The following is a 25,407-nucleotide window of genomic DNA, read 5'->3' on the forward strand; positions in this document are numbered from 1 at the left end:
TGTGGATTAAATATGCAATGCATGCAACTGTTATTTTACCGGATCCTTCTGCAGCGAGACACAGAATTTATCGGCCGGCACTGGAGTCAGCTGAATTTCTGATCTCACAGCCTGCACACGCTGCAATGGATGCAGGTTAACAGCAGTCACTGCCTGCTGCTGATCACATGTGACCGTATGCGGGCTGTGTGTTCAGGAGTTCAGCTGAGTTCAGATCAGCAGACTCCAGTGTCGGCCGATCAGGCTGGGGCCACACGAAGATTACTGCGATCCCCTCGCATGACACTCGGCTCACGGTGGCAGTACAGCAGAGCCGAGTGTCATGCGTGTGTCCCTGCGACTGAGGTCCGACTGTGCGAGCGGACCTCAGCTCCGGGGGGCGGTCCGGCACTCAGGAGGGGCGGGCCAGCGCTGCGGAGGGGCGGGCGGGCCGGCACTGAGGAGGGGTGGGAGGGATTTATCTCCCTCTCTCCTCCGTAGTCGGCTATTGTGATTCTCGCTCTGCACTCACGGTACACCGGTGTACCGTGAGTGCAGTACGATTTTTCTCTCACCGCATACACTTGAATGGGTAAAAGAGAAAGAGTCTTGCATTACAATTGCAGCATGCTGCGATTGTTTTCTCGGTCTGATTAGGGCTGAGAAAATAATCGCTCATGTGCGCTGATACACAGGCTAATATTGATCCGAATGGAATGTGATGTTTTATCGCACTCCACTCGCACCGATTTTCTCGCCGTGTGGCTTAGGCCTTACTTGTTCTGTGTCCCCCTGCATCCATCGCAGCGTGTGCGGGCTGGAGTTCAGATCAGCTGACTCCAGTGCTGCTGACCTCACAGCCCGCACACGCTGCGATGGATGCAGGGGGACACCGAACAAGTAATTGGCCGACACTGGAGTCATCTGATTACTTGTTCTGCTGGCGCTGTAGTCAGGAGTAGGCATGAGTGAGCAGTAAAATGCTCTGGTGCTCGATGGGCGAAGCCCATGTCAATCTTTTTAAAAAAAAAAAATTCATGAAAAATAAAAAAAAAAAAAAAAACCCAAACACATAACCCTAACCCTGGGGTTAGGGGTAAAAAAACCAGTGTGGGCTCCCGCTGCATTTTCTATTGCTAAGGGTAATCCAAGCAGCTACTGGCTGCTAACCCCCGCTGCTTGATGTTACCTTCACTGGCAATCAAAAATCCAGGGAAGCCTTTTTTTTTTTATGAATTTCATGAAATAATTAAAAAAAAATAAAAATGAAGTGGGCTTCGCTCATTTTTTTGTGTCCAGCCAGGTACAACTAGGCAGCTGGGGATTGGAATCCGCAGCACAGGGTGGCCCAAGCTTTCTGCCCCCCCCCCCCCCACTGCGAATTGCAGTCCACAGCCTCCCCAGAAAACGGCGCTTTCATACCAGCTGGTATAAAGCCCGAGATTCTTAATGTCCGGTGTTATGATCCGGAACCATGGAAGACCACCACAAATCATTGGCAAAAGGTGACAAGAGCATTGTCAGCTAATCTGGCCACCATCCCCTTACTAACCATCACAACTAGAAGTAGCCGAGGGGTGAACTAACATCCTGTGCACCGCGAACCCAGCCGGAGAACTAACTATCCTAAAGTTAGGAAAGATGAATATCTCTCTGCCTCAGAAAATAGACAAGAATAGCTAGCCCCCCACATTCAAAGACTGCGGTGATATAAGAAAAACACAATACACAGGTAGATGACAGGATTAGCAAAAGGTGAGGCCCCTGCTGACTAAAATAGGAAAGGACAGGAAAGGGACTGATGGTGACCAGAGAAAAACCCTGCAAAATACCAACTTCCTGATAGTACAAAAAGGCCCTCAGATCGCACGATCTGAACTCCGTCCTATACCAGGTGCCCTTGTCATACCAATGAACAGAAAACAAGAATCATAACAAAGTCAACAAGCCACAAACACATGGACCCAAAGGAGCTATACTCCACACAGAACTGCAGGGAGTTCCCCAACAAACCACTGAGGTGGAAAATCCCTGCAAGCAAATAAACTGAAAACAACCACAGCAAATGACAAACCCAGATAAGCAAAAGAACCAGGCAAAAAGTAAAGAGCAAGCACTTATCTGGGGAAGATGTGGTGTAGAGCAGGATGAAGCAGGCTGGAGATACAAAGAACAACTGACATCCGGCAACAGCCTGCAATCAGACCAGGATTTAAATAAGCAGAGAGTTAGCAAAGGAAACACCCATTGCACAACACACCTGGTCCAAGTCCAAACCATTCCTGGCCACCAGAGGGAGCCCCCCAGCAGCCAAAACATAACTAACATTCACAACAGTCCAGCCAAGTTTGACCTGGCCATTAAGAATCTCCAGAATAAATGGTTAAAAAAAAAGACATCACACAGAGAATAATACTTTATTAGAAATAAATACACAGACACATTAGGGACTGCATGTTTATTACTCCCTCTCACCCCTCCTCTATCGAGAGATTTCTGTTTTGACCATGCCAGGAGAGAACGAGGGAAAAGCGAGAGAGAGCGAGGGAGAAAAGAGAGAGAGAGAGCGAGGGAGAAAAGAGAGAGAGCGAGGGAGAAAAGAGAGAGAGCAAGGGAGAAAAGAGAGAGAGAGCGAGGGAGAAAAGAGAGCGAGGGAGAAAAGAGAGAGAGGGAGAACAGAGAGAGAGGGAGAACAGAGAGAGAGGGAGAACAGAGCGAGGGAGAACAGAGAGTGAGGGAGAACAGAGAGTGAGGGAGAACAGAGAGCGAGGGAGAACAGAGAGCGAGGGAGAACAGAGAGCGAGGGAGAACAGAGAGCGAGGGAGAACAGAGAGCGAGGGAGAACAGAGAGCGAGGGAGAACAGAGAGCGAGGGAGAACAGAGAGCGAGGGAGAACAGAGAGCGACAGCGAGGGAGAAAAGAGAGAGACAGCGAGGGAGAAAAGAGAGGGAGAAGAGAGAGAGGGTGAAGAGAGAGAGAGGGAAAGAGGGGGGGAGAAGACGGGGGTAGAGAAGAGGGGGGGAGGTGCTCTGTCACCAACTTGCTCCACTCTGTGACTTGTGGTGCAGGTGACAGTGTGGAGACAGTTGGTCCCATGCAGCACGACAGGTGATAGAGCAGAGTGGTGACATGCTCTGCTCTAACACATGCGGTGCTACATGTCACCAGCTTGTCAGTGTCTTGCTGCGTCCTGTAGTGCTGGTGGGTGTATATAATCACACCGCCCGCTCTCTTGACATCGGAGCAGGGCGGGCGGGTGGAGAGTGAGATCACATACGTGACGGGGGGTTTCAGCTGAAGAACCACCCCCTGTACTCCACACTGGCGCCCTGTGCCTCACCAATCTGCCGGACGCTCAGCCCTCTTCACCGCTCCACACTGGCGCCCTCCGGATCCTCCCCTCGATGCTGTGCTGGGCTATGACGTGCGGTAGTCACCGCCCACAGCCCTGTCAATCACTGTGAGTGGCGCCAGCAGCCTCTGATGTACCCGTCCGGTTTGAAAGCCCGAAACTTGACGGGACGTAAGAGGATACCAGCTGCCGCAGAACCAGGGGGTCATGTGACCGGCACTGAGCGTGCAGGATAGCGTCGCTCAGTGCCAGAAGTGCAAATAGAAGCCAATGAAGAAAACACCTAAAATGGTAAGTTACACTCATAGAGAAAATAAAATAAATAGGTGAACCACCCCTTTAAAGGAAAACATGGATCATAATTCAAATATTATCAAACACAGATAGTTTTATCATGTATTCAATGTAGCTAACTGCTGTACATATGATCTTTCATGGAAAAGAAAATGTCACATAAATAGTATATCTACGTAAATAATCACCAGTTTTTTCTGTTCCCCTATTCCGTCATGCACCACGGCATTGTCCGTTGTGCAGCCGCAGTTTGAACGATGCTCCGGCTTCCGGGTCCTCACTGCACTACGCATACACACGCATAGCAAACACACAGAGCAGACACACACATAGCACACATAGCAGACACACACAGCAGACACCAAACACACACACACAGCGCACATGCATGTACAGTGCTGGCCAAAAGTATTGGCACCCCTGCAATTCTGTCAGAGAATACTCAGTTTCTTCCTGAAACTGATTGCAATCACAAATTCTTTGGTATTATTATCTTCATTTAATTTGTCTTCAATGAAAAAAAAAAAAATGTCAGAAAGCCAAATTGGATATAATGCCACACCAAACATAAAAAAGGGGGTGGACAAAAGTATTGGCACTGTTTGAAAAATCATGTGATGCTTCTCTAATTTGTGTAATTAACAACACCTGTAACTTACCTGTGGCACCTAACAGGTGTTGGCAATAACTAAATCACACTTGCAGCCAGTTGACATGGATTAAAGTTGACTCAACCTCTGTCCTGTGTCCTTGTGTGTACCACATTGAGCATGGAGAAAAGAAGGAAGACCAAAGAACTGTCTGAGGACTTGAGAATCCAAATTGTGAGGAAGCATGAGCAATCTCAAGGCTATAAGTCCATCTCCAAAGACCTGAAAGTTCTTGTGTCTACGGTGCGCAGTGTCATCAAGAAGTTTAAAGCCCATGGCACTGTGGCTAACCTCCCTAGATGTGGAAGAAAAAGAAAAATTGACGAGAGATTTCAATGCAAGATTGTGTGGATGGTGCATAAAGAACCTCGACTAACATCCAAACAAGTTCAAGCTGCCCTGCAGTCCGAGGGTACAACAGTGTCAACCCGTACTATCCGTCGGCGTCTGAATGAAAAGGGACTGTATGGTAGGATACCCAGGAAGACCCCACTTTTTACCCCGAGACATAAAAAAGCCAGGCTGGAGTTTGCCAAAACTTACCTGAGAAAGCCTAAAACGTTTTGGAAGACTGTTCTCTGGTCAGATGAGACAAAAGTAGAGCTTTTTGGGAAAAGCCATCAACATAGAGTTTACAGGGAAAAAAAAGAGGCATTCAAAGAAAAGAACACGGTCCCTACAGTCAAACATGGCAGAGGTTCCCTGATGTTTTGGGGTTGCTTTGCTGCCTCTGGCACTGGACTGCTTTACTGTGTGCATGGCATTATGAAGTCTGAAGACTACCAACAAATTTTGCAGCATAATTGTAGGGCCCAGTGTGAGAAAGCTGGGTCTCCCTCAGAGGTCATGGGTCTTCCAGCAGGACAATGACCCAAAACACACTTCAAAAAGCACTAGAAAATGGCTTGAGAGAAAGCACCGGAGACTACTAAAGTGGCCAGCAATGAGTCCAGACCTGAATCCCATAGAACACCTGTGGATAGATCTCAAAATGGGAGTTTGGAGAAGGCACCCTTCAAATCTCAGGGACCTGGAGCAGTTTGCCAAAGAAGAATGGTCTAAAATTCATGCAGAGTATTGTAAGAAACTCATTGATGGTTATCGGAAGCGGTTGTTCGCAGTGATTTTGGTTAAAGGTTGTGCAAGTATTAGGCTAAGGGTGCCAATACTTTTGTCTGGCCCATTTTTGGAGTTTTGTGTGAAATGATCAATGATTTTATTTTTGTTTCATTCTCTTTTGTGTTTTTTCATTGCAAGCAAAATAAATGAAGATAATAATACCAAAGAATTTGTGATTGCAATCATTTTCAAGAAGAAACTGAGTATTATCTGATAGAATTGCAGGGGTGCCAATACTTTTGGCCAGCACTGTATACACTGTAGACAGTCACAGAAACACAAACTGCTGTATACTCACCTGTCCGGGGCCGCCACTTCTGCTGTCAGCCCTTTACTGCAGTTGAATGCTTTGTGGCGCCGTAAAGCATTCAACTGCAGTAAAGCCATGACATCAACCTGCAGCGGCCGCTTTGTACACCGGACGCTATCACGGAGGAGTCTGTGTGCTGCAGCTGGAGGCTCTGCGAGCACTGAGGACAGATGAAACACAGCATAATAGGGGACAGATGGGAACCAGCAGGAGCACAATGTGCTCATTACTGCAGAGGACATCAGACCCCCCACTAGATCTGTATGCCCCCAGCCCTCCCCACCAGATCTGTATGCCCCCAGCCCCCTCCACCATATCTGTATGCCCCCAGCCACCTCCACCAGATCTGTATGCCCCCAGCCCCCCCACCAGAACTGTATGCCTCCAGCCCCCCACCAGAACTGTATGCCTCCAGTCCCACGCACCAGAACTGTATGCCTCCAGCCCTTCCACTAGATCTGTATGCCTCCAGCCCCCCCACCAGATCTTTATGCCTCCAGCCCCCCACCAGATCTGTATGCCTCCAGCCCCCCCACCAGATCTGTATGCCCCCAGCCCGCTCAGATCTGTATGCCTAGAGTCCCCCACCAGATCTGTATGCCTCCAGCTCCCCCACCAGATCTTTATGCCTCCAGCCCCCCACCAGATCTGTATGCCTCCAGCCCCCCCACCAGATCTGTATGCCCCCAGCCCGCTCAGATCTGTATGCCCCTAGCCCCCCTACCAGATCTGTATGCCCCCAGCCCGCTCAGATCTGTGTGCCCCCAGCCCCCCCACCAGATCTGTATGCCTCCAGCCCCCACCACCAGATCTGTGTGCCCCCAGCCCTCCCACCAGATCTGTATGCCCCCAGCCCCCCCACCAGATCTGTTTGCCGCCAGCCCCCTCACCAGATCTGTATGCCCCCAGCCCACCTTACCAGATATGAATGCCCCCAGCCCCCCCACCAGATCTGTATTCCCCCACCAGATCTGTATGCCCCCCACCAGATCAGTATACCCCCAACCCCCCACCAGTTGTGTATGCCCCCCACTAGATCTGTATGCCTCCAGCCCGCCAACCAGATCTGTATGCCTCCAGCCCGCCCACCAGATCTGTATGCCTCCAGTCCCCCACCAGATCTGTATGCCTCCAGCCCCCCACCAGATCTTTATGCCTCCAGTCCCCCACCAGATCTTTATGCCTCCAGTCCCCCACCAGATCTGTATGCCCCCTGCCCCCCCACCAGATCTGTATGCCCACAGAACCCCTCACCAGATCTGTATGCCACCAGCCCCCCTCACCACTGCTCCTGTCAGCACTACTAAGCATGGACAGATGTTTACTCCACCGCACTCCCGATGCGATAGCATTGGGCTTATTTCTAGTAGTATATAATATCCAGCATATATATATATATATATATATATATATATATATATATATATATATATATGTATATATGTATATGGACAAAAAAATCCTACTATATACAACAACATGGAAAAAGAGACCACAAAGTGATCATGTTTTTATAATTAATTATTATGGCCTAAGATGCTCCAACAAATTCAGATAGCTATCCAATCAAATCTATACCATGATAGTGTCCTTCTACATCAAAGAAAGTATTTTCATCTTTCCAACACAGTCATATCTGGCTATAAATGTAAGCTAATATCCTAATATTCTAATTCTAAAACCATTAAACTGGGCTGTCCAGATGACAGCAGAGGGAGGAGATCGGCGCCATCTTTGTGGAGCTCACAGCGTATGCTGTGTGCTGCACTTTCCACCTGTCCCCCTACAGGATGTGTGAGTACTGGCTATGGGCCGCCGCTACCCTCCCCCGCTGCTGCTGCTACCCTCTGTCCCTCTGCTGCTGCCACTTTCCCCTTCCCCCCCACCGCTCCGCTTCCCTTGCTCTCGTGTGCTCACCTCGGGACTCTGTTCCTCAGCAGAGCACGGTATACACGGGCATGTGTGTGGCAGAGCATTGGGGGGGTCGTGCGTGTCACAAAGTATTGCGAGCTGGCGTGCGGCAGAGCATTGCTGGTACGGGGCATGCAGAGTGCTATGTGAGGAGCACTATGCAGCTGTCCTTGGTGACACTTTAGACATTAAGATCACTTTGTGGTCACCAACGATATGGCTCCGTACTGTTATCCTAAACTTCATTCTCTTATCATTTTGGAAACACCCAGATTGGGAGGAGGAGGTATGAAATCACACACAGAAGAGCAGATTGCACCCACTTTTACTGCAGTTGTAATGTGAGCTAGTTCTACAGTAGTTCTACAGTTGGATTTCAGCAGCTGCGCCTCCTAGTGTTTAAGAGTGGAAAATATCAAACTTTAACATTTTTTTTTATATTTTGCTCAATTAAAACCATAATATTTAAACAAAACATTAAAGCATTAATACTTAAAATTTTTTCAGTTATTGAATTTTATTTTTTTTGGACTACACCTTCAATTTACGTTAATACATTTAATTTGTCTTTTTTATATAAATATCATAAAGGCATTTATAATCAAGCCGGTAGGGATGATGTTTGACATCCTCTTGTGACCTTGGGTATTTTTGTCTCCTCTGTACTCACATAGTTTTGTATATTTTGGTCTGAATTACATATTATGATTAAAGTCTCCACTGTTAGTGATATTTAGTATATTGGTTAGTTATACACAGTAGACATTTTCATTGAGACCAGGGAGGAATGTGCAGTCTGATTTTGCTAATGTTGTAATTAATATTCTCCTGAGTCTCCGCTCTTTGTCTATGGATGTCTTGTTTCTTCCTGTTACACCTCATAATTTGTAACTGTGCATGAGTTTTTATTTATTCAGTGTCTATGAAATAATAAAGATTATTGTAATTTGGGATGTGACTTCAATTTTTATAGATAGTTAACTTTTTATTCAGGTTGACCAAAATGTTTGAAAATGATTATTATGATTATTATTATGTATCAATAGTTAACCTTTGTGACAAATATTCCAGTAAATTTTGTATATTTTTGTATAATTTCAGAAAATATTTGACTTTTGACTTGAATTTTTCCCCCAGACTTCTAGATTATTAGTACGCCCAACTACTTCAGAAACACCAAGTGCTGCTGAACTTGTCAGTGCTATAGAAGAACTTGTTAAAAGCAAAATGGTAAGTGCCTTTTTTTTTTTTTTTTTATGTATATAGGCACATATCTGGCATTGTTAGCTGTTAGTGTGATCTATGACATAATGTTTTTGTCTTGAAACAGCTGTCTGTGGATGGATACCTGGCCTTGGTATTTCCCTTGTCATATCTTTAACCCCTTCAGCCCCCGGGCACTTTCCGTTTTTGCGTTTTTGTTTTTTGCTCCCCTTCTTCCGAGAGGCGTAACTTTTTTATTTTTCCATCAATCTTGCCACATGAGGGCTTGTTTTTTGCGGGACGAGTTGTACTTTTAAATGAAACCATAAGTTTTACCATATAGTGTACTGGAAAACGGCAAAAAAATTCCAAGTGCGGAAAAATTGCAAAAAAAGTTGGATTGTACAATAGTTTTTGTGATATTTTATTCACCGTGTTCACTATATGGTAAAACTGATGTGTGGGTATGATGCCTCAGGTCGGTGCGAGTTTGTAGACACCAAACATGTATAGGTTTACTTGTATCTAAGGGGTTAAAAAAAATTCACAAGCTTGTCCGAAAAACGTGGCGCACGTTTTGCGCCATTTTCCAAAACCCGTAGCATTCTCATTTTTCAGGATCTGGGGCTCAGTGATGGCTTATTTTTTGCGTCTCGACCTGACGTTCTTAACGGTACCATTTTTGCGCAGATGCTACGTTTTGATCGCCTGTTATTGCATTTTGCGCAAAATTTGCGGCGACCAAAAAACGTAATTTTGGCGTTTGGAATTTTTTTGCCGCTACGCCGTTTACTGATCAGATTCATTGATTTTATATTTTGATAGATCGGGCATTTCTGAACGCGGCGATACCAAATATGTGTGTATTTTTTTTTTTAACCCTTTAATTTTCAATGGGGTGAAAGGGGGGTGATTTGAACTTTTAGGTTTTTTTATTTTTTTTTTAATTTTTTAAAACTTTTTTTTTACTTTTTTTTTTTATTTTACTAGTCCCCCTAGGGGGCTATTGCGATCAGCAATCCGATCGCTTTGCACAATCTGCAGATCTCAGCTACAGAGCTGAGAACTGCAGATTTGCTGCTTCACTTTCAATGCCGGCTGTATTCCGGCATTGAGAGGAAGTGACTCATGTTAGCCACAGGCGTCATCACATGACCCTGTGCTACCATGGCAACCGCCGAAAGTCACGTGATCATGTCACGTGACTTCCGGCGGGGGCGGGGTAAGTCACTGTCATGGCGGCGCCCATATACATATCGCTGCCAAGACTTTGGCAGCGAAATGTAAGGGGTTAATGGCCGCGGGTGGAAGCGATTCCACCCGCGGCTAGCAGGCACACATATCAGCTGTTGATAACAGCTGATATGTGCGCCGATCGCCGCCGCCCGCCGGCGGCAGGGGGCGGGGCTTACCGGCACACGATCCATGACGTATCTAGTACGTCATGGGTCGTTAAGGGGTTAAACTTGGCAAAAAGTTGGATATTGACTAAAAGGGCCACTTAATATGGTGGTTATGGTGGTCTCCTAAAAAGAGTCAACCATTGGCTGGGCCCTTCCCGGAGGGATATCTGGCTGGTTTCTGTGTTGAGACTCCTAACAGAGGCTCCACGGACCTTTTTGATTTGCATAATGTTTTTGTCGTGAGGCTGAGAAAGATTAAAGAAAAATAAAACATTTCTGCCTTTTGGACAAAGTAATTGACCTATACAGGAACTACCCCTATGTGGGATACTAAGTGGACAACAGTGATTGGGAGATTTAGATATTCTGCTAGGTTATAGACAATGAAGTAAATAAAAATGAAGATTATTTTGTTTACTTTTTCATAATTTGCAATGTGTTCCCTTAATTTTAAGAATTGGTGGGATTCCCAATGATTGGGACCCTTTTGACCATAAAGTGAGAATCATAGTAATATACCATCACTTTTTTCAAATGAGAATACTTATTTTAACATGTTTAAATCTCTTGGCTTTATGTCTATTAGCTTCCATGAAACTTCCCTTATAACTCCCAGCTTTAGATATTCACCAACATAGAAGGGGCATAGTTGTGTGTGTGTGTGCACATTTATTGGCATCTAGATAAGAAGACATAATTAACACACGGCAGACCCAGTCAATGACCTGGAATAAATAAGGAATAACGTTTGGAACACCATTCTAAGTCTGAACTGGGTGCAAAAACCTAAAAAAAATCACTATATGGAGATAAGGTATGCACACCAGTGACTATGTAAGGGGAATACATGGAATAGCAGAAACTGCTGTGTGAATACTGACATGAAAAATCCAATAGCTATATGTAAGAATGAAAATATGAAAAATGAAACCTGCATTACTGCCATGAACATATGAATAAAGAGAAATTTAGCTACTGAATTGATCAATGCAATAGAGCCCCAACACTACGCCAAAGTTTTTCTCTACGTTGGGGTCCCTAGCTAGTGTGTGTCCTCTCATGCAGTTAAAAAAAACTTACCATGTATGGGAAGCTGAGACCCAGGCTATATATACATATCATGTGGATTGGCAATAGGTGTGAGTGGGGTGGGTTCACAAACGAAAAACTACTAACAAATAACGAATAACGTTTGGAACACCATTCTAAGTCTGAACTGGGTGCAAAAACCTAAAAAAAAATCTCTATATGGAGATAAGGTATGCACACCAGTGACTATGCAAGGGGAATGACATGTCATGAATAAATGATGTGATGCTTCTCTAATTTGTGTAATTAACAGCCCCTGTAACTTACCTGTGGCACCTAACAGGTGTTGGCAATAACTAAATCACACTTGCAGCCAGTTGACATGGATTAAAGTTGACTCAACCTCTGTCCTGTGATCTTGTGTGTACCACATTGAGCATGGAGAAAAGAAAGAAGACCAAAGAACTGTCTGAGGACTTGAGAATCCAAATTGTGAGGAAGCATGAGCAATCTCAAGGCTACAAATCCATCTCCAAAGAGCTGAAAGTTCCTGTGTCTACGGTGCGCAGTGTCATCAAGAAGTTTAAAGCCCATGGCACTGTGGCTAACCTCCCTAGATGTGGAAGGAAAAGAAAAATTGACGAGAGATTTCAACGCAAGATTGTGCGGATGGTGGATAAAGAACCTCGACTAACATCTAAACAAGTTCAAGCTGCCCTACGGTCCGAGGGTACAACAGTGTCAACCCGTACTATCCGTCGGCGTTTGAATGAAAAGTGACTGTATGGTAGGATACCCAGGAAGACCCCACTTCTTAACTCGAGACATAAAAAAGCCAGGCTGGAGTTTGCCAAAACTTACCTGAGAAAGCCTAAAACATTTTGGAAGAATGTTCTCTGGTCAGATGAGACAAAAGTAGAGCATTTTGGGAAAAGCCATCAACATAGTTTTCAGGAAAAAAAAGAGGCATTCAAAGAAAAGAACACGGTCCCTACAGTCAACATGGCGGAGGTTCCCTGATGTTTTGGGGTTGCTTTGCTGCCTCTGTCACTGGACTGCTTGACCATGTGCATGGCATTATGAAGTCTGAAGACTACCAACAAATTTTGCAGCATAATGTAGGGCCCAGTGTGAGAAAGCTGGGTCTTCCTCAGAGGTCATGGGTCTTCCAGCAGGACAATGACCCAAAACACACTTCAAAAAGCACTAGAATATATGGTTTGATAGAAAGCACTGGAGACTACTAAAGTGGCCAGCAATGAGTCTAGACCTGAATCCCATAGAACACCTGTGGAGCAATCTCAAAATGGCAGTTTGGAGAAAGCACCCTTCAAATCTCAGGGGCCTGGAGCAGTTTGCCAAAGAAGAATGGTCTAAAATTCCAGCAGAGCATTGTAAGAAACTCATTGATGGTTACCGGAAGCGGTTGTTCGCAGTTATTTTGGCTAAAGGTTGTGCAACCAAGTATTAGGCTAAAACCTACTTTACAGCATACGATCCAGCATACGATATCGTATGTGATCGTACCCGCCCCCATCGTATGTGCGGCACGTTGAATTTATTGAACGTGTCGCACAAACGAGTAACCCCCCCGTCACACGTACTTACCCTTCCATACGACCTCGATGTGGGCAGCGAACATCCACTTCCTGGAGTGGGAGGGATGTTCGGCGTCACATTGACGTCACGCGGCAGCCGGCCAATAGAAGCGGAGTAAAGTATAGAAGCATGGTCTGATGAGCGCTAAGCAGGCCACAGTATTAGATTAATTTTTTTAGAATTTATTGTTTTCTATCAGCCACAACGTGTTTCGATATACACAATATCTTCATCAGGTGTATATAAAAAACGGAATGTGGAGAGTACTATTTAAAGGGACAGGTGCGATTCCATTGGTCAGCACCAAATTAATTGAAATGTTAACCCTTAATGTATCACAACCAACCCTTCAACAATAATATAAAAGCTAATAAAAGATATTTAAAAAGGATTTTTCAAAAAGACTCTCTGCCATAAAAACATTATTTAAAAACACATGTGATAATATAATCATATAAATCATATATTAACTCCTAAAACTTAATACATAAAATCATGAGAACTTTTAAAAAAATGATCTGACTATGCCTGCACTACTAACATGTAATAATATTGTTATAATGTATGTCAGTGTGGGTAGATCAAGAATTTAATTTTATAAATTAGGGAATGGATATTCTTATTTTTAAAATTGCGTTAAATGTCTATTTAATCTCAACCACTGGGTGCATATGCCAGCACAATAGGTGCTGTGAATCACTTTTCCAGCACAATAGGTGCTGTGAACTGCTTTTCCAGCACAATAGGTGCTGTGAACTGCTTTTCCAGAACTGACAGAAATAGCTATTGAATCTCAAACACTGGGTGCATATCCAGCACAATAGGTGCTGTGAATCATTTTTCCAGAATCTGAGCAGTAGAATCATGCATGTGCCAGCACAATGAAGGTTCCGATTGCATTATTAAATGTCTATTGAATCTCAACCACTGGGTGCATATGCCAGCACAATAGGTGCTGTGAATCACTTTTCCAGCACAATAGGTGCTGTGAACTGCTTTTCCAGAACTGACAGAAATGTCTATTAAATCTCAACCACTGGGTGCATATGCCAGCACAATAGGTGCTGTGAATAATTTTTCCAGCACAATAGGTGCTGTGAATCACTTTTCCAGAATCCAAGCACTAGAATCATGCATATGCCAGCACAATAAAGGTTCCGATTCAATTGTTAAATGCTTATTGAGTCTCAACCCCTGGGTGCATATGCCAGCACAATGGGTGCTGTGAATCACTTTTCCAGCACAGTAGGTGCTGTGAACCACTTTTCCAGATTCCAATTATTCACAGCACCTATTGTGCTGGCATATGCACCCAGTGGTTGAAATTTAATAGACATTTCTGTCAGTTCTGGAAAAGCAGTTCACAGCACCTATTGTGCTGGCATATGCACCCAGTGGTTGAGATTCAATAGACATTTAATAATGCAATCGGAACCTTCATTTTGCTGGCACATGCATGATTCTACTGCTCGGATTCTGGAAAAATGATTCACAGCACCTATTGTGCTGGATATGCACCCAGTGTTTGAGATTCAATAGCTATTTCTGTCAGTTCTGGAAAAGCAGTTCACAGCACCTATTGTGCTGGAAAAGCAGTTCACAGCACCTATTGTGCTGGAAAAGTGATTCACAGCACCTATTGTGCTGGCATATGCACCCAGTGGTTGAGATTAAATAGACATTTAACGCAATTTTAAAAATAAGAATATCCATTCCCTAATTTATAAAATTAAATTCTTGATCTACCCACACTGACATACATTATAACAATATTATTACATGTTAGTAGTGCAGGCATACTCAGATCATTTTTATGAAAAGTTCTCATGATTTTATGTATTAAGTTTTAGGAGTTAATATATGATTTATATGATTATATTATCACATGTGTTTTTAAATAATGTTTTTATGTCAAAGAGTCTTTTTGAAAAATCCTTTTTAAATATCTTTTATTAGCTTTTATATTATTGTTGAAGGGTTGGTTGTGATACATTAAGGGTTAACATTTCAATTAATTTGGTGCTGACCAATGGAATCGCACCTGTCCCTTTAAATAGTACTCTCCACATTCCGTTTTTTTATATCCACCTGATGAAGATATTGTGTATATCGAAACGCGTTGTGGCTGATAAAAAACAATAAATTCTAAAAAAATTAATCTAATACTGTGGCCTCCTTAGCGCTCTATCAGACCGTGCTTCTATACTTTACTGCTGATCTTCCCCCCTGTGGGTTCATGGCAAGTGCTGCTTAATACGGAGGTCAGATTACCAGAGACGCCCAGTGATCTGTCATGTGACCAGCTCTTCAGGAATTTGCTTCCCAGGCAAGATTTCTGGCTCTCACAGACCTGTAACTTATTCAAGAGGCTTCTCTGTCCTCCACTCATTATTTGTAGTAAGGGCACATGTTTGAACTTATTATCAGTATAAAAGACACCTGTTCACGACCTCAAAAAGCTCCAAACTCCACTATGGTGAAGACTAAACAGCTGTCGAAAGACACCAGAAACAATATTGTAGCCTTGCACCAGGCTGGGAAGACTGAATCGGCAATAAGCAAGCGGCTTGGTGTCATGAAATCAACTGTGGGAGCTATAATAAGAAAATGGAAGACCTACAAGACCACTGATAATCTCCCTTGATCAGGGGATCTACACAAGATCTCAAACCATGGGGTCAAAATGATCACAAGAACAGTTAGCAAAAATCCCTGAATCACACTGGGGGGATTTAGTGAATGACCTACATAGAACTGGGACCACTGTTACAAAGGATACCATTAGTAACACACTACACTGCCAGGGACTCAGATCCTGGAGTGCCAGACGTGTTCCCCTGCTTAAGCCAGTACATGTACGGGCCCATCTGATGAGCATTTGGATGATCCAGAAGAGTATTGGGAGAATGTCTGATGAAACTAAAGTAGAACTGTTTGGTAGAGACAAAACTCGTTGTGTTTAGAGGAGACAGAATGCTGAGTTGCATCCAAAGAACACAATACCTACTGTGAAGCATGGGGGGTGGCAACATCATGCTTTGGGGCGGTTTAAAAAAAATAAATACATTTTTATTTTTATATAGTGCTAACATATTCTGCAGTGCTTTACATTAATCCGGAACATTGTCCTCATTAGGGCTCACAATCTAAATTCCCTATCAGTATGTCTTTGGAGTGTGGGAGGAAACCCAAACTCTCTGCAAAGAGACCAGGACGACTGATCCGTGTAGATGAAAGAATGAATGGGGCCATGTATCTTGAGATTTTGAGTGCAAACCTCTCTCCATCAGCAAGGGCACTGAAGATGAAACATGGCTGTGTCTTTCAGCATGATAATAATCCCAAGCACACCACCAGGGCAACGAAGGAGTGGCTGTTTAAGAAGCATATGAAGGTCCTGGAGTGGCCTAGCCAGTCTCCAGATCTCAACCCCATTGAAAACCTTTGGAGGGAGTTGAAAGTCTGTGTTGCCCAGTGACAGGCCCAAAACATCACTGCTCTAGAGAAGATTTGCATGGAGGAATGGGCCAACATATCACCAACAGTGCATGCCAACCTTGTGAAAACTTACAGAAAACGTTTGACCTCTGTCATTGCCAACAAAGGATATATAACAAAATATTGGGATGAACTTTTGTTATTGGCCAAATGCTTATTTTCCACCATAATTGGCAAATAAAATCTTGCCAAATCAGACAAGGTGATTTTCTGGATTTGTTTTCTCATTTTGTCTCTCATAGTTGTGGTCTACCTATGATGTCAATTACATGTCTCTCTCATCTTTTTAAATGGGAGAACTTGGTGCCTGACTAAATACTTGTAGTAATTTGTGACAGCACAGGTTCCCATAGAAAAAAATCAGCAGACTTGACATTTTGCTCCCTCCTTTGGTGATTGTAAGCTCTTTAGGCTACTTTCACACATCCGGTTTTTGCTCTGTGGCACAATACGGCACTCTGCAGAAAAACCGCAACCGTTTTTTTTTGCCGCCGGTTGCGTTTTTTTTTGCATATACTTACATTAGTGCCGTATTGTGCCGCATGGGCTTGCGTTCGGTCCGGTTTTTGCCGCATGTGGCAGATTTAGCCGATGCCGCGGCCAGATGGAACGTTGCCTGCAACGTTTTTTGCTCCGGCAAAAAAAAAACGCATCGCGCCGCATCCGGTCGATGCGGCGCATTTTCAATGCATGCCTATGGACGACGGATGCGGCGCGATGCGGAAAAAAACGCGTTCGGCCGCCGCATGCAGTTTCTTCCACTGCGCATGCTCAGTAGCGTGCCGCAACCGGAAAAAAACAGACCGGCCGCATGTAAAAACTTATGCAAAGGATGCGGTGTTTTCACCGCATCCGTTGCATAGGTTTCACAGCCGGATTGAGCCTGCACGGCTCAAACCGGATGTGTGAAAGTAGCCTTAGACAGACCAATTTAAACAAGTGTTCCTAGGGCCTGCTTAAATAGGTTCCTGTGGTTCATAGAGAAGGTTAAGAGATTCTATAGAATTAAATATGTAAATAAAAAGAAAATAAAAAACATTGTACCTGGACAATATCCGTTTATATATTAAACATTTCGTTTATGAGGTGAAAAGATAAAAAAACATACATTAAAATGAACAGACACCACAGATGGTGGGATGAGTATTACAACCCAAAGTGATATGAATAAATCTAAATATATATATATATATATATATGTATATATATATATATATATATATATATACCGTATTTTTTGGACCTTAAGACGCACTTTTTTTCCGCCAAATGTTGGGGGAAAGTGGGGGGTGCGCGTCTTATGGTCTGAATATATGGCTGCGGGGAATGAGGGTGCTGCGGTGGAGCGGGTCATCGGGGGGCACGAGCAGGCTGTAGCAGCCTGCCGTGACCACGTGGGCCCGCTCATTTAATATGCACGCTCATCCTCCCGCCCATCTCTCAGCGCTGAAGCCGGCACTGACAGGTGGGCGGGGTGATGGGCGAGGGATAAACAGCGTGCCCGCATGATCACCCCTGGCAACTACAGCCTGGAGTGATCATGTGCGGCTGTATTCACTGCTCCCCGCGCATCATCATCAGTGCGGGGTGCAGTGAATCAGTACAGATTACTCACTGTTCCCCTGCAGCATCACGATCTCCTCCTGTCTGTGGCAGTCAGCTGACTTGCGTGGAGACTAGCGGCACTGACGGTAAGAGGAGCGGTGCTGCAGGGAGTGAGGTGAGGTAAGGTGAGTATAAACGTTTATTTTTTTTTTATGTGCCACAGGATGCGGCCATACACCAGGATAATGGGGGTATATGAGCAGGATAGGGGTTTATTATGAGCAGGATAGGGGTTTATTATGAGCAGCATGGGGAGTATATGAGCAGCATGGGGAGTATATGAGCAGGACATTAACCTATAACAGTGTCAGCAGCAGATACTCGCCCCATAAGTGTGTCATGACCACATTTTTTGCTTAAAATTTTATTTTCCTCCTCTAAAACCGTGCGGGTGCGTCTTATGGTCCGGTGCGTCTTATAGTCCGAAAAATATGGTATGTATATATATATATATATATGTATATATATATATATATATATATATATATTCATATTCATAACAAGAGAGCATCGGGCACCGCTAGATCTCCCAAACGTTAGCAATCCTGCAGACAGCACGGGTGCACAATCCCAGAATTAGTCCAAACCATACATCTACTTAGTAGAAAGAAGGGCAGCAACCACCATGCTTCTGTGCAAGAGAATTTTTTATTTTTCTTAGTGGAGCAGGTACATCAAGGTAGCAGAGAGGTGAGGAGAGGCAAAAGCAGGACGACGGCGGCCATTTCGCATGTCTGTGCAGGTCCTGTGATGCAAAGTATGGAACTACACCTTTTATTAGGGACGTGGCTACCAAGTTCTTGCAGTAATTAAAAACATCTGTGCAACTTTACAAAAAAAACAGCTAAATATACAAATGGGTATTAATATCAAAATACTGGATATGCAACATTAAATATGCTAGACAGTCACCATATACAATATTCATACAAAGGCAGATTTGTATGTGCAAAACCAGTTAACAAACAAAAATCTTTTTTTTTTCTCTTTTTTTTTTTTCTTTTCTCACATAGTTTTTTGCATATAATGTGCCTAAAAAAGAGGGACAATTTATTTACAAAAATACCGATAAATCATTCTTTTCATTCAGCCCCAGTGGACCAAGGGCTTTTATATCCTTTATTATTCTTTACTCTGTTTGCAGCAGGAGTCGATGTGAATCCCCTCCTATAGTACGGGGATTGATCTTCATAATACAGTTAGGTCCAGAAATATTTGGACAGTGACACAATTTTCGCGAGTTGAGCTCTGCATGCCACCACATTGGATTTGAAATGAAACCTCTACAACAGAATTCAAGTGCAGATTGTAACGTTTAATTTGAAGGTTTGAACAAAAATATCTGATAGAAATTGTAGGAATTGTACACATTTCTTTACAAACACTCCACATTTTAGGAGGTCAAAAGTAATTGGACAAATAAACCAAACCCAAACAAAATATTTTTATTTTCAATATTTTGTTGCAAATCCTTAGGAGGCAATCACTGCCTTAAGTCTGGAACCCATGGACATCACCAAACGCTGGGTTTCCTCCTTCTTAATGCTTTGCCAGGCCTTTACAGCCGCAGCCTTCAGGTCTTGCTTGTTTGTGGGTCTTTCCGTCTTAAGTCTGGATTTGAGCAAGTGAAATGCATGCTCAATTGGGTTAAGATCTGGTGATTGACTTGGCCATTGCAGAATGTTCCACTTTTTTGCACTCATGAACTCCTGGGTAGCTTTGGCTGTATGCTTGGGGTCATTGTCCATCTGTACTATGAAGCGCCGTCTGATCAACTTTGCGGCATTTGGCTGAATCTGGGCTGAAAGTATATCCCGGTACACTTCAGAATTCATCCGGCTACTCTTGTCTGCTGTTATGTCATCAATAAACACAAGTGACCCAGTGCCATTGAAAGCCATGCATGCCCATGCCATCACGTTGCCTCCACCATGTTTTACAGAGGATGTGGTGTGCCTTGGATCATGTGCCGTTCCCTTTCTTCTCCAAACTTTTTTCTTCCCATCATTCTGGTACAGGTTGATCTTGGTCTCATCTGTCCATAGAATACTTTTCCAGAACTGAGCTGGCTTCATGAGGTGTTTTTCAGCAAATTTAACTCTGGCGTGTCTATTTTTGGAATTGATGAATGATTTGCATCTAGATGTGAACCCTTTGTATTTACTTTCATGGAGTCTTCTCTTTACTGTTGACTTAGAGACAGATACACCTACTTCACTGAGAGTGTTCTGGACTTCAGTTGATGTTGTGAACGGGTTCTTCTTCACCAAAGAAAGTATGCGGCGATCATCCACCACTGTTGTCATCCGTGGACGCCCAGGCCTTTTTGAGTTCCCAAGCTCACCAGTCAATTCCTTTTTTCTCAGAATGTACCCGACTGTTGATTTTGCTACTCCAAGCATGTCTGCTATCTCTCTGATGGATTTTTTCTTTTTTTTCAGCCTCAGGATGTTCTGCTTCACCTCAATTGAGAGTTCCTTAGACCGCATGTTGTCTGGTCACAGCAACAGCTTCCAAATGCAAAACCACACACTTGTAATCAACCGCAGACCTTTTAACTACTTCATTGATTACAGGTTAACGAGGGAGACGCTTTCAGAGTTAATTGCAGCCCTTAGAGTCCCTTGTCCAATTACTTTTGGTCCCTTGAAAAAGAGGAGGCTATGCATTACAGAGCTATGATTCCTAAACCCTTTCTCCGATTTGGATGTGAAAACTCTCATATTGCAGCTGGGAGTGTGCACTTTCAGCCCATATTATATATATAATTGTATTTCTGAACATGTTTTTGTAAACAGCTAAAATAACAAAACTTGTGTCACTGTCCAAATATTTCTGGCCCTGACAGTACCTGGGAATTTTAAACAATCTGGGTTACCATCGTGACTATCCTTTATATGTTTGATTAAGAGCATAGAACCAATGCCTGTTGTAATAGATTTATGATGTTCGCGAAATCGCACATACAAAGGTCTGACTGTTTTTCCAATATAAAAACCTCATACATGGACACAAAATCACACAAACTATAAACTTGTTTTTACATGAGATGAAATCATTGATCATGAATTGTTTTTGTCCAATCATTATATTATCTCCTACTAAATGAAAAGCACAAAAAGGGCAATTGCTACACCTGAAATTACCTTTCAATTTGTTTCTATCTGAACTAACTAGGTCCTATTTTTTCAAAACGTTTTTTAACTAGCAAATCCCCTAAATTTACACTTCTCCTATAAGATATTAACCCCTTCACGACCTTGGACGGATCTATCCGTCATGGATCGTGTCCTGTTAAGCCCCGCCCCCTGCCGCGGGCAGGCGGCTGCAGTCGGCACACATATCAGCTGTTTTCAACAGCTGACATGTGTGCCTGCATGTTGCGAGTGGAATCGCTTCCTCTCGCAACATTTAACCCCTTAAATCTTGCAGCCAAAGTCTGGCAGCGAGATCTATATGCGCGTGGCCATTATTTTTACTTACCGCCACCCCCACCGGAAGTCACGTGCGTGATCACGTGACTTTCGGTGGTTGCCATGGTAGCACAAGGTCATGTGATGACGCCTGCAGGTATGACGTTTCACTTTCGTTTTCACTCGGCACGGAGCTGAATGAAACAGGAAGTGATCATATCTGCTGTTAACAGCGGTATAGCTGTGATCAGATAGATAAGAGCGATCAGATTGCTGATCGCTATAGCCCCCTAGGGGGACTAGTAAAATAAAAAAAAAGTAAAAGAAAAGTTTTTAAAAATAAAAAAAAACAAAAAACCTAAAAGTTCAAATCACCCCCCTTTCACCCCATTGAAAATTATAGGGTTAAAAAATAAATAAATATACACATATTTGGTATCGCCGCGTTCAGAAATGCCCGATCTATCAAAATCTAAAATCAATTAATCTGATTGGTAAAAGGCATAGTGGCAAAAAAATTCCAAACACCAAAATTACGTTTTTTGGTCACCGCATGTTTTACGCAAAATGCAATAACAGGCGATCAAAACGTAGCATCTGCGCAAAAATGGTACCATTAAAAATGTCAGCTCGAGACGCAAAAAATAAGCCGTCACTGAGCCATAGATCCCGAAAAATGAGCACGCTACGTGTTTCGGAATGTGGCGCAAAACGTGCGCCACTTTTATTGGATGAACTTGTGAATTTTTTTTAAACCCTTAGCTACAAGTAAACCTATACATGTTTGGTGTCTACAAACTTGCACTGACCTGAGGCATCACATAGATACATCAGTTTTACCATATAGTGAACACAGTGAATAAAACATCCCAAAAACTATTGTGCGATCACTTTTTTTTTTGCAGTTTTTCCACACTTAGAATTTTTTTGCTGTTTTCCAGTACACTATATGGTAAAACCTATGGTTTCATTTAAAAGTACAACTCGTCCCGCAGAAAACAAGCCCTCATATGGCTCTGGGAATAAAAGGAGCAAAAAACAAAAACGCGAAAACGGAAAGTGCCCGGGGGCTGAAAGGGTTAAAGGATTATGCACTGCTATGTCTGACAAATCTTTATCTTTTGAAATAAGATGCTAACTGGCCATATGTAAGAGCAGTCCTAGTGTGGGATGGATGTGCACTCTCAAAATGTAAAAGTGCATTGACTCTAGTCGGTTTTCTAAAAACCTCTCTACGTATTATCCCCTCCGATACAGTCAATTTCACATCCAGGAACTCCAGTTCTTTACCTCCAAAATTGCTTGTAAATAGCATGTTAAAGGTGTTCCTGGTGTTCAAATACTGCACGAAATCTTAAAACTGCATTTTATCTCCATCCCACGCTAGGAACACATCATCCAATCATCCACATATCTTGCGTAATGCTTTATGCATTTGATATAGGGGTTGGAAATGTTGTAAATTAATCCTCTTCTACTAGTGCAAAATATGAATTTGCAAAACTGCAAGCTACAGGGGTACCCATTGCGGTACTCCTGCATTGCAAAAAACAATCTTCCCCGAATTAAAATGAATTGTATAACATTCAGAGCATCTGCTATAAAATCCACAAGCACTGTATCCTGATTAAATTTTTCCAACATTTTCACAATCGCTTGTACCCCTTAATTTTGTGGGATATGCGTGTATAAGCTCTCTATATCTAGAGAGGCCAGATAGAAGGAATTCTGCCACTGCAAGTTTCCAACCATCTCTATAAATTGTAAGAAGAGATCCAGCGCAGAAAGGAAGGCACTCTTCAATATAAATTTTCATATGGTCGATTCCGACAGCTAAATAGGAAAGGGTTCTTTACAGTTAGAGCAGTCAGACTGTGGAATGCCCTACCACAAGAGGTAGTAATGGCAGATACTATAACAGCTTTCAAAAAAGGGCTGGATGATTTCCTCAGTACACACAACATTGTTGGTTATAAATGATTTTGTGACCAAATGTAGAACTGGTGGAGGAAGGTTGAACTAGATGGACCTAGGTCTTTTTTCAACCTTAGTAACTATGTAACTATGTATTCCATGTGCACACATGTGAAGGTAGGTACAGATTGCCCCTAAGCAGGGGAAAAAATGACTAGTGACGCGTTTCGACTGTATTACACGGTCTTAGTCATGTAACTGACTAATCTAAGTGCAGAGTTTAACATTCACATTATAATTAACACACATGTGGAGTGACCGATGATGCAGGTCCTGTTGTTAACTCTTTCTTGCCTTCATTATATTTCACAGTCTGATTCATTATAGGCTTGAGTTGGTAGAGATCTTAAGGAACTAGAAACACTGTGTTAGAAAAGCAATATCTATAAACTGTACTTGTACCAATTATATGTAGTTATGTATATATATTACACAGATTCATTTTTTATATAGAGGGGGCAAACATTGATAAATCCACTATCAATGTATACATTTTGTGGACACCGAAATGCCCACCTGAATATTTCTTGTATATCACATGTCTAATTAAATAGATGCTAGTGGGACTTTATTTTAGCTAAGAGAATATTATCCGTAGATAAATTTAAGCCTAATATGGTTGTACCATTTGTATATTTAAAGAACTATTATTTCATATATAGGAAAACTCCATATATTGTGTTACCGATCTGAATAATACATAAAAATCACAGTACTCTCATACGATATTTCTTATATATATATATATATATATATATATATATATATATATATATATATATATATATATATATATATATATATATATATATAACATGTCCTATTAAGTGGATTTTGGTAGAATTTTTTAGCGTGATTATCATTTTATCTGGAGCCTAGTATAAACATCCAATAAGACTCTCTTCCCAAAAGCAAACTTCTATAGTCTCCTCCTCTGGTGGGTCTTCTGACTTTCTCAATGGCATTGAACTTAAATGATTTATTATCTCCCCCGTGTACCTCCATAAAGTGACGAGAAGCTGCAGAAATGCCCACTTTGGGTGCACCTGTGGCATCTGAGAGGTGCCTTCTAATCCTCTTTTTTTAATGCACCCACGTACTGTTTAGAGCAATCCGTGCAAGTAATCAGGTAGACCACACCAGAGGAGTTACAATTAAGAACCTGCCTTATTGGATACGTTTTGCCATCCACTGTAGAAACAAAATTCCTGCATTTATTCACAAATGCGCAGCACAAGCATATGTTGTGTCCACATTTGTAGAATCCATTAATAGTGAGCCAGGTTTCTGATGGCATATTTGCTGAAATTTCAAATAGATTAGGGGAAACCATACTACTTATTGTTGGAGCTTTTTTGGGGATAAAATAAATTTTATTATTTTCCAAAACAGTTTTAACCACTGTGTCAGTATATAACATTGGGGAAAAAAATTTGATCACGGTAACAACTTCATAATAGTCTTGGCTAAAATTTGTTACACAATTAATTTCTCCCAAATCATTGACATTAGTTCCTCTTGGATTTTTATCTAGAACTAGAGAATTCCTTTCTAGTTTTTTCACCTCCTCCATTCCCGTCCTTAATAGCTCCAATGGGTATCCTCTACTAGTTAAACGGTTTTTCTTTTTGGCCAGTTCTACATCTAATACCTTTTTGTCTGAGCAATTTCTTTTAATCCTGATGTATTCGTCTTTGGGTATATTGTGTGTTACATATTTAGGGTGCCATGAATCATATCTCAGTATGGTATTGCGTTCTGTTTCTTTATTAAACGGGATGATTGTAACATCCGACGACTCGCTGCTGTCATTGAGTGTAAGGTCCACAAAATTAATCGATGTAAAATTATAATTGCATGTAAATTTTATGCTGAGATCATTACTATTCAAATAATGTTGGCATTTTTCTACAATGTCTATTGGACCCTCCCACACCAGCAGCAAGTCATCTATGTAACGCCCATACCAAATGATGTTATTTGCAAATGGATTAATATCACTGAAGATAAACAATTCCTCCCATAGGCCCATGGCCAAATTTGCCAGAGAAAGGGAAAATGTCCCCCC

At 42.6% G+C, this 25,407-nt stretch overlaps 1 protein-coding gene across 13 annotated transcripts in view; it reads left to right on the top strand.

Annotated features, from left to right (window-relative positions):
- The window catches only part of TRIO (trio Rho guanine nucleotide exchange factor), a 3,493,742-nt gene that overhangs the window by 1,394,291 nt on the left and 2,074,044 nt on the right, over positions 1-25,407 (top strand). For all 13 annotated transcript variants that reach the window (XR_012724343.1, XR_012724344.1, XR_012724345.1 and 10 more), the window contains exon 41: positions 8,753-8,845. Coding sequence is in view for 10 of the 13 variants with exons in the window: in XM_075314973.1 (XP_075171088.1) it covers positions 8,753-8,845 (93 nt within the window). In the remaining 3 variants the exon portion in view is untranslated. The remainder of the gene's footprint in view (positions 1-8,752; positions 8,846-25,407) is intronic.

This window comes from Anomaloglossus baeobatrachus, chromosome 6 (genome assembly GCF_048569485.1).
Source record: "Anomaloglossus baeobatrachus isolate aAnoBae1 chromosome 6, aAnoBae1.hap1, whole genome shotgun sequence".
Classification (NCBI taxonomy): domain Eukaryota; kingdom Metazoa; phylum Chordata; class Amphibia; order Anura; family Aromobatidae; genus Anomaloglossus; species Anomaloglossus baeobatrachus.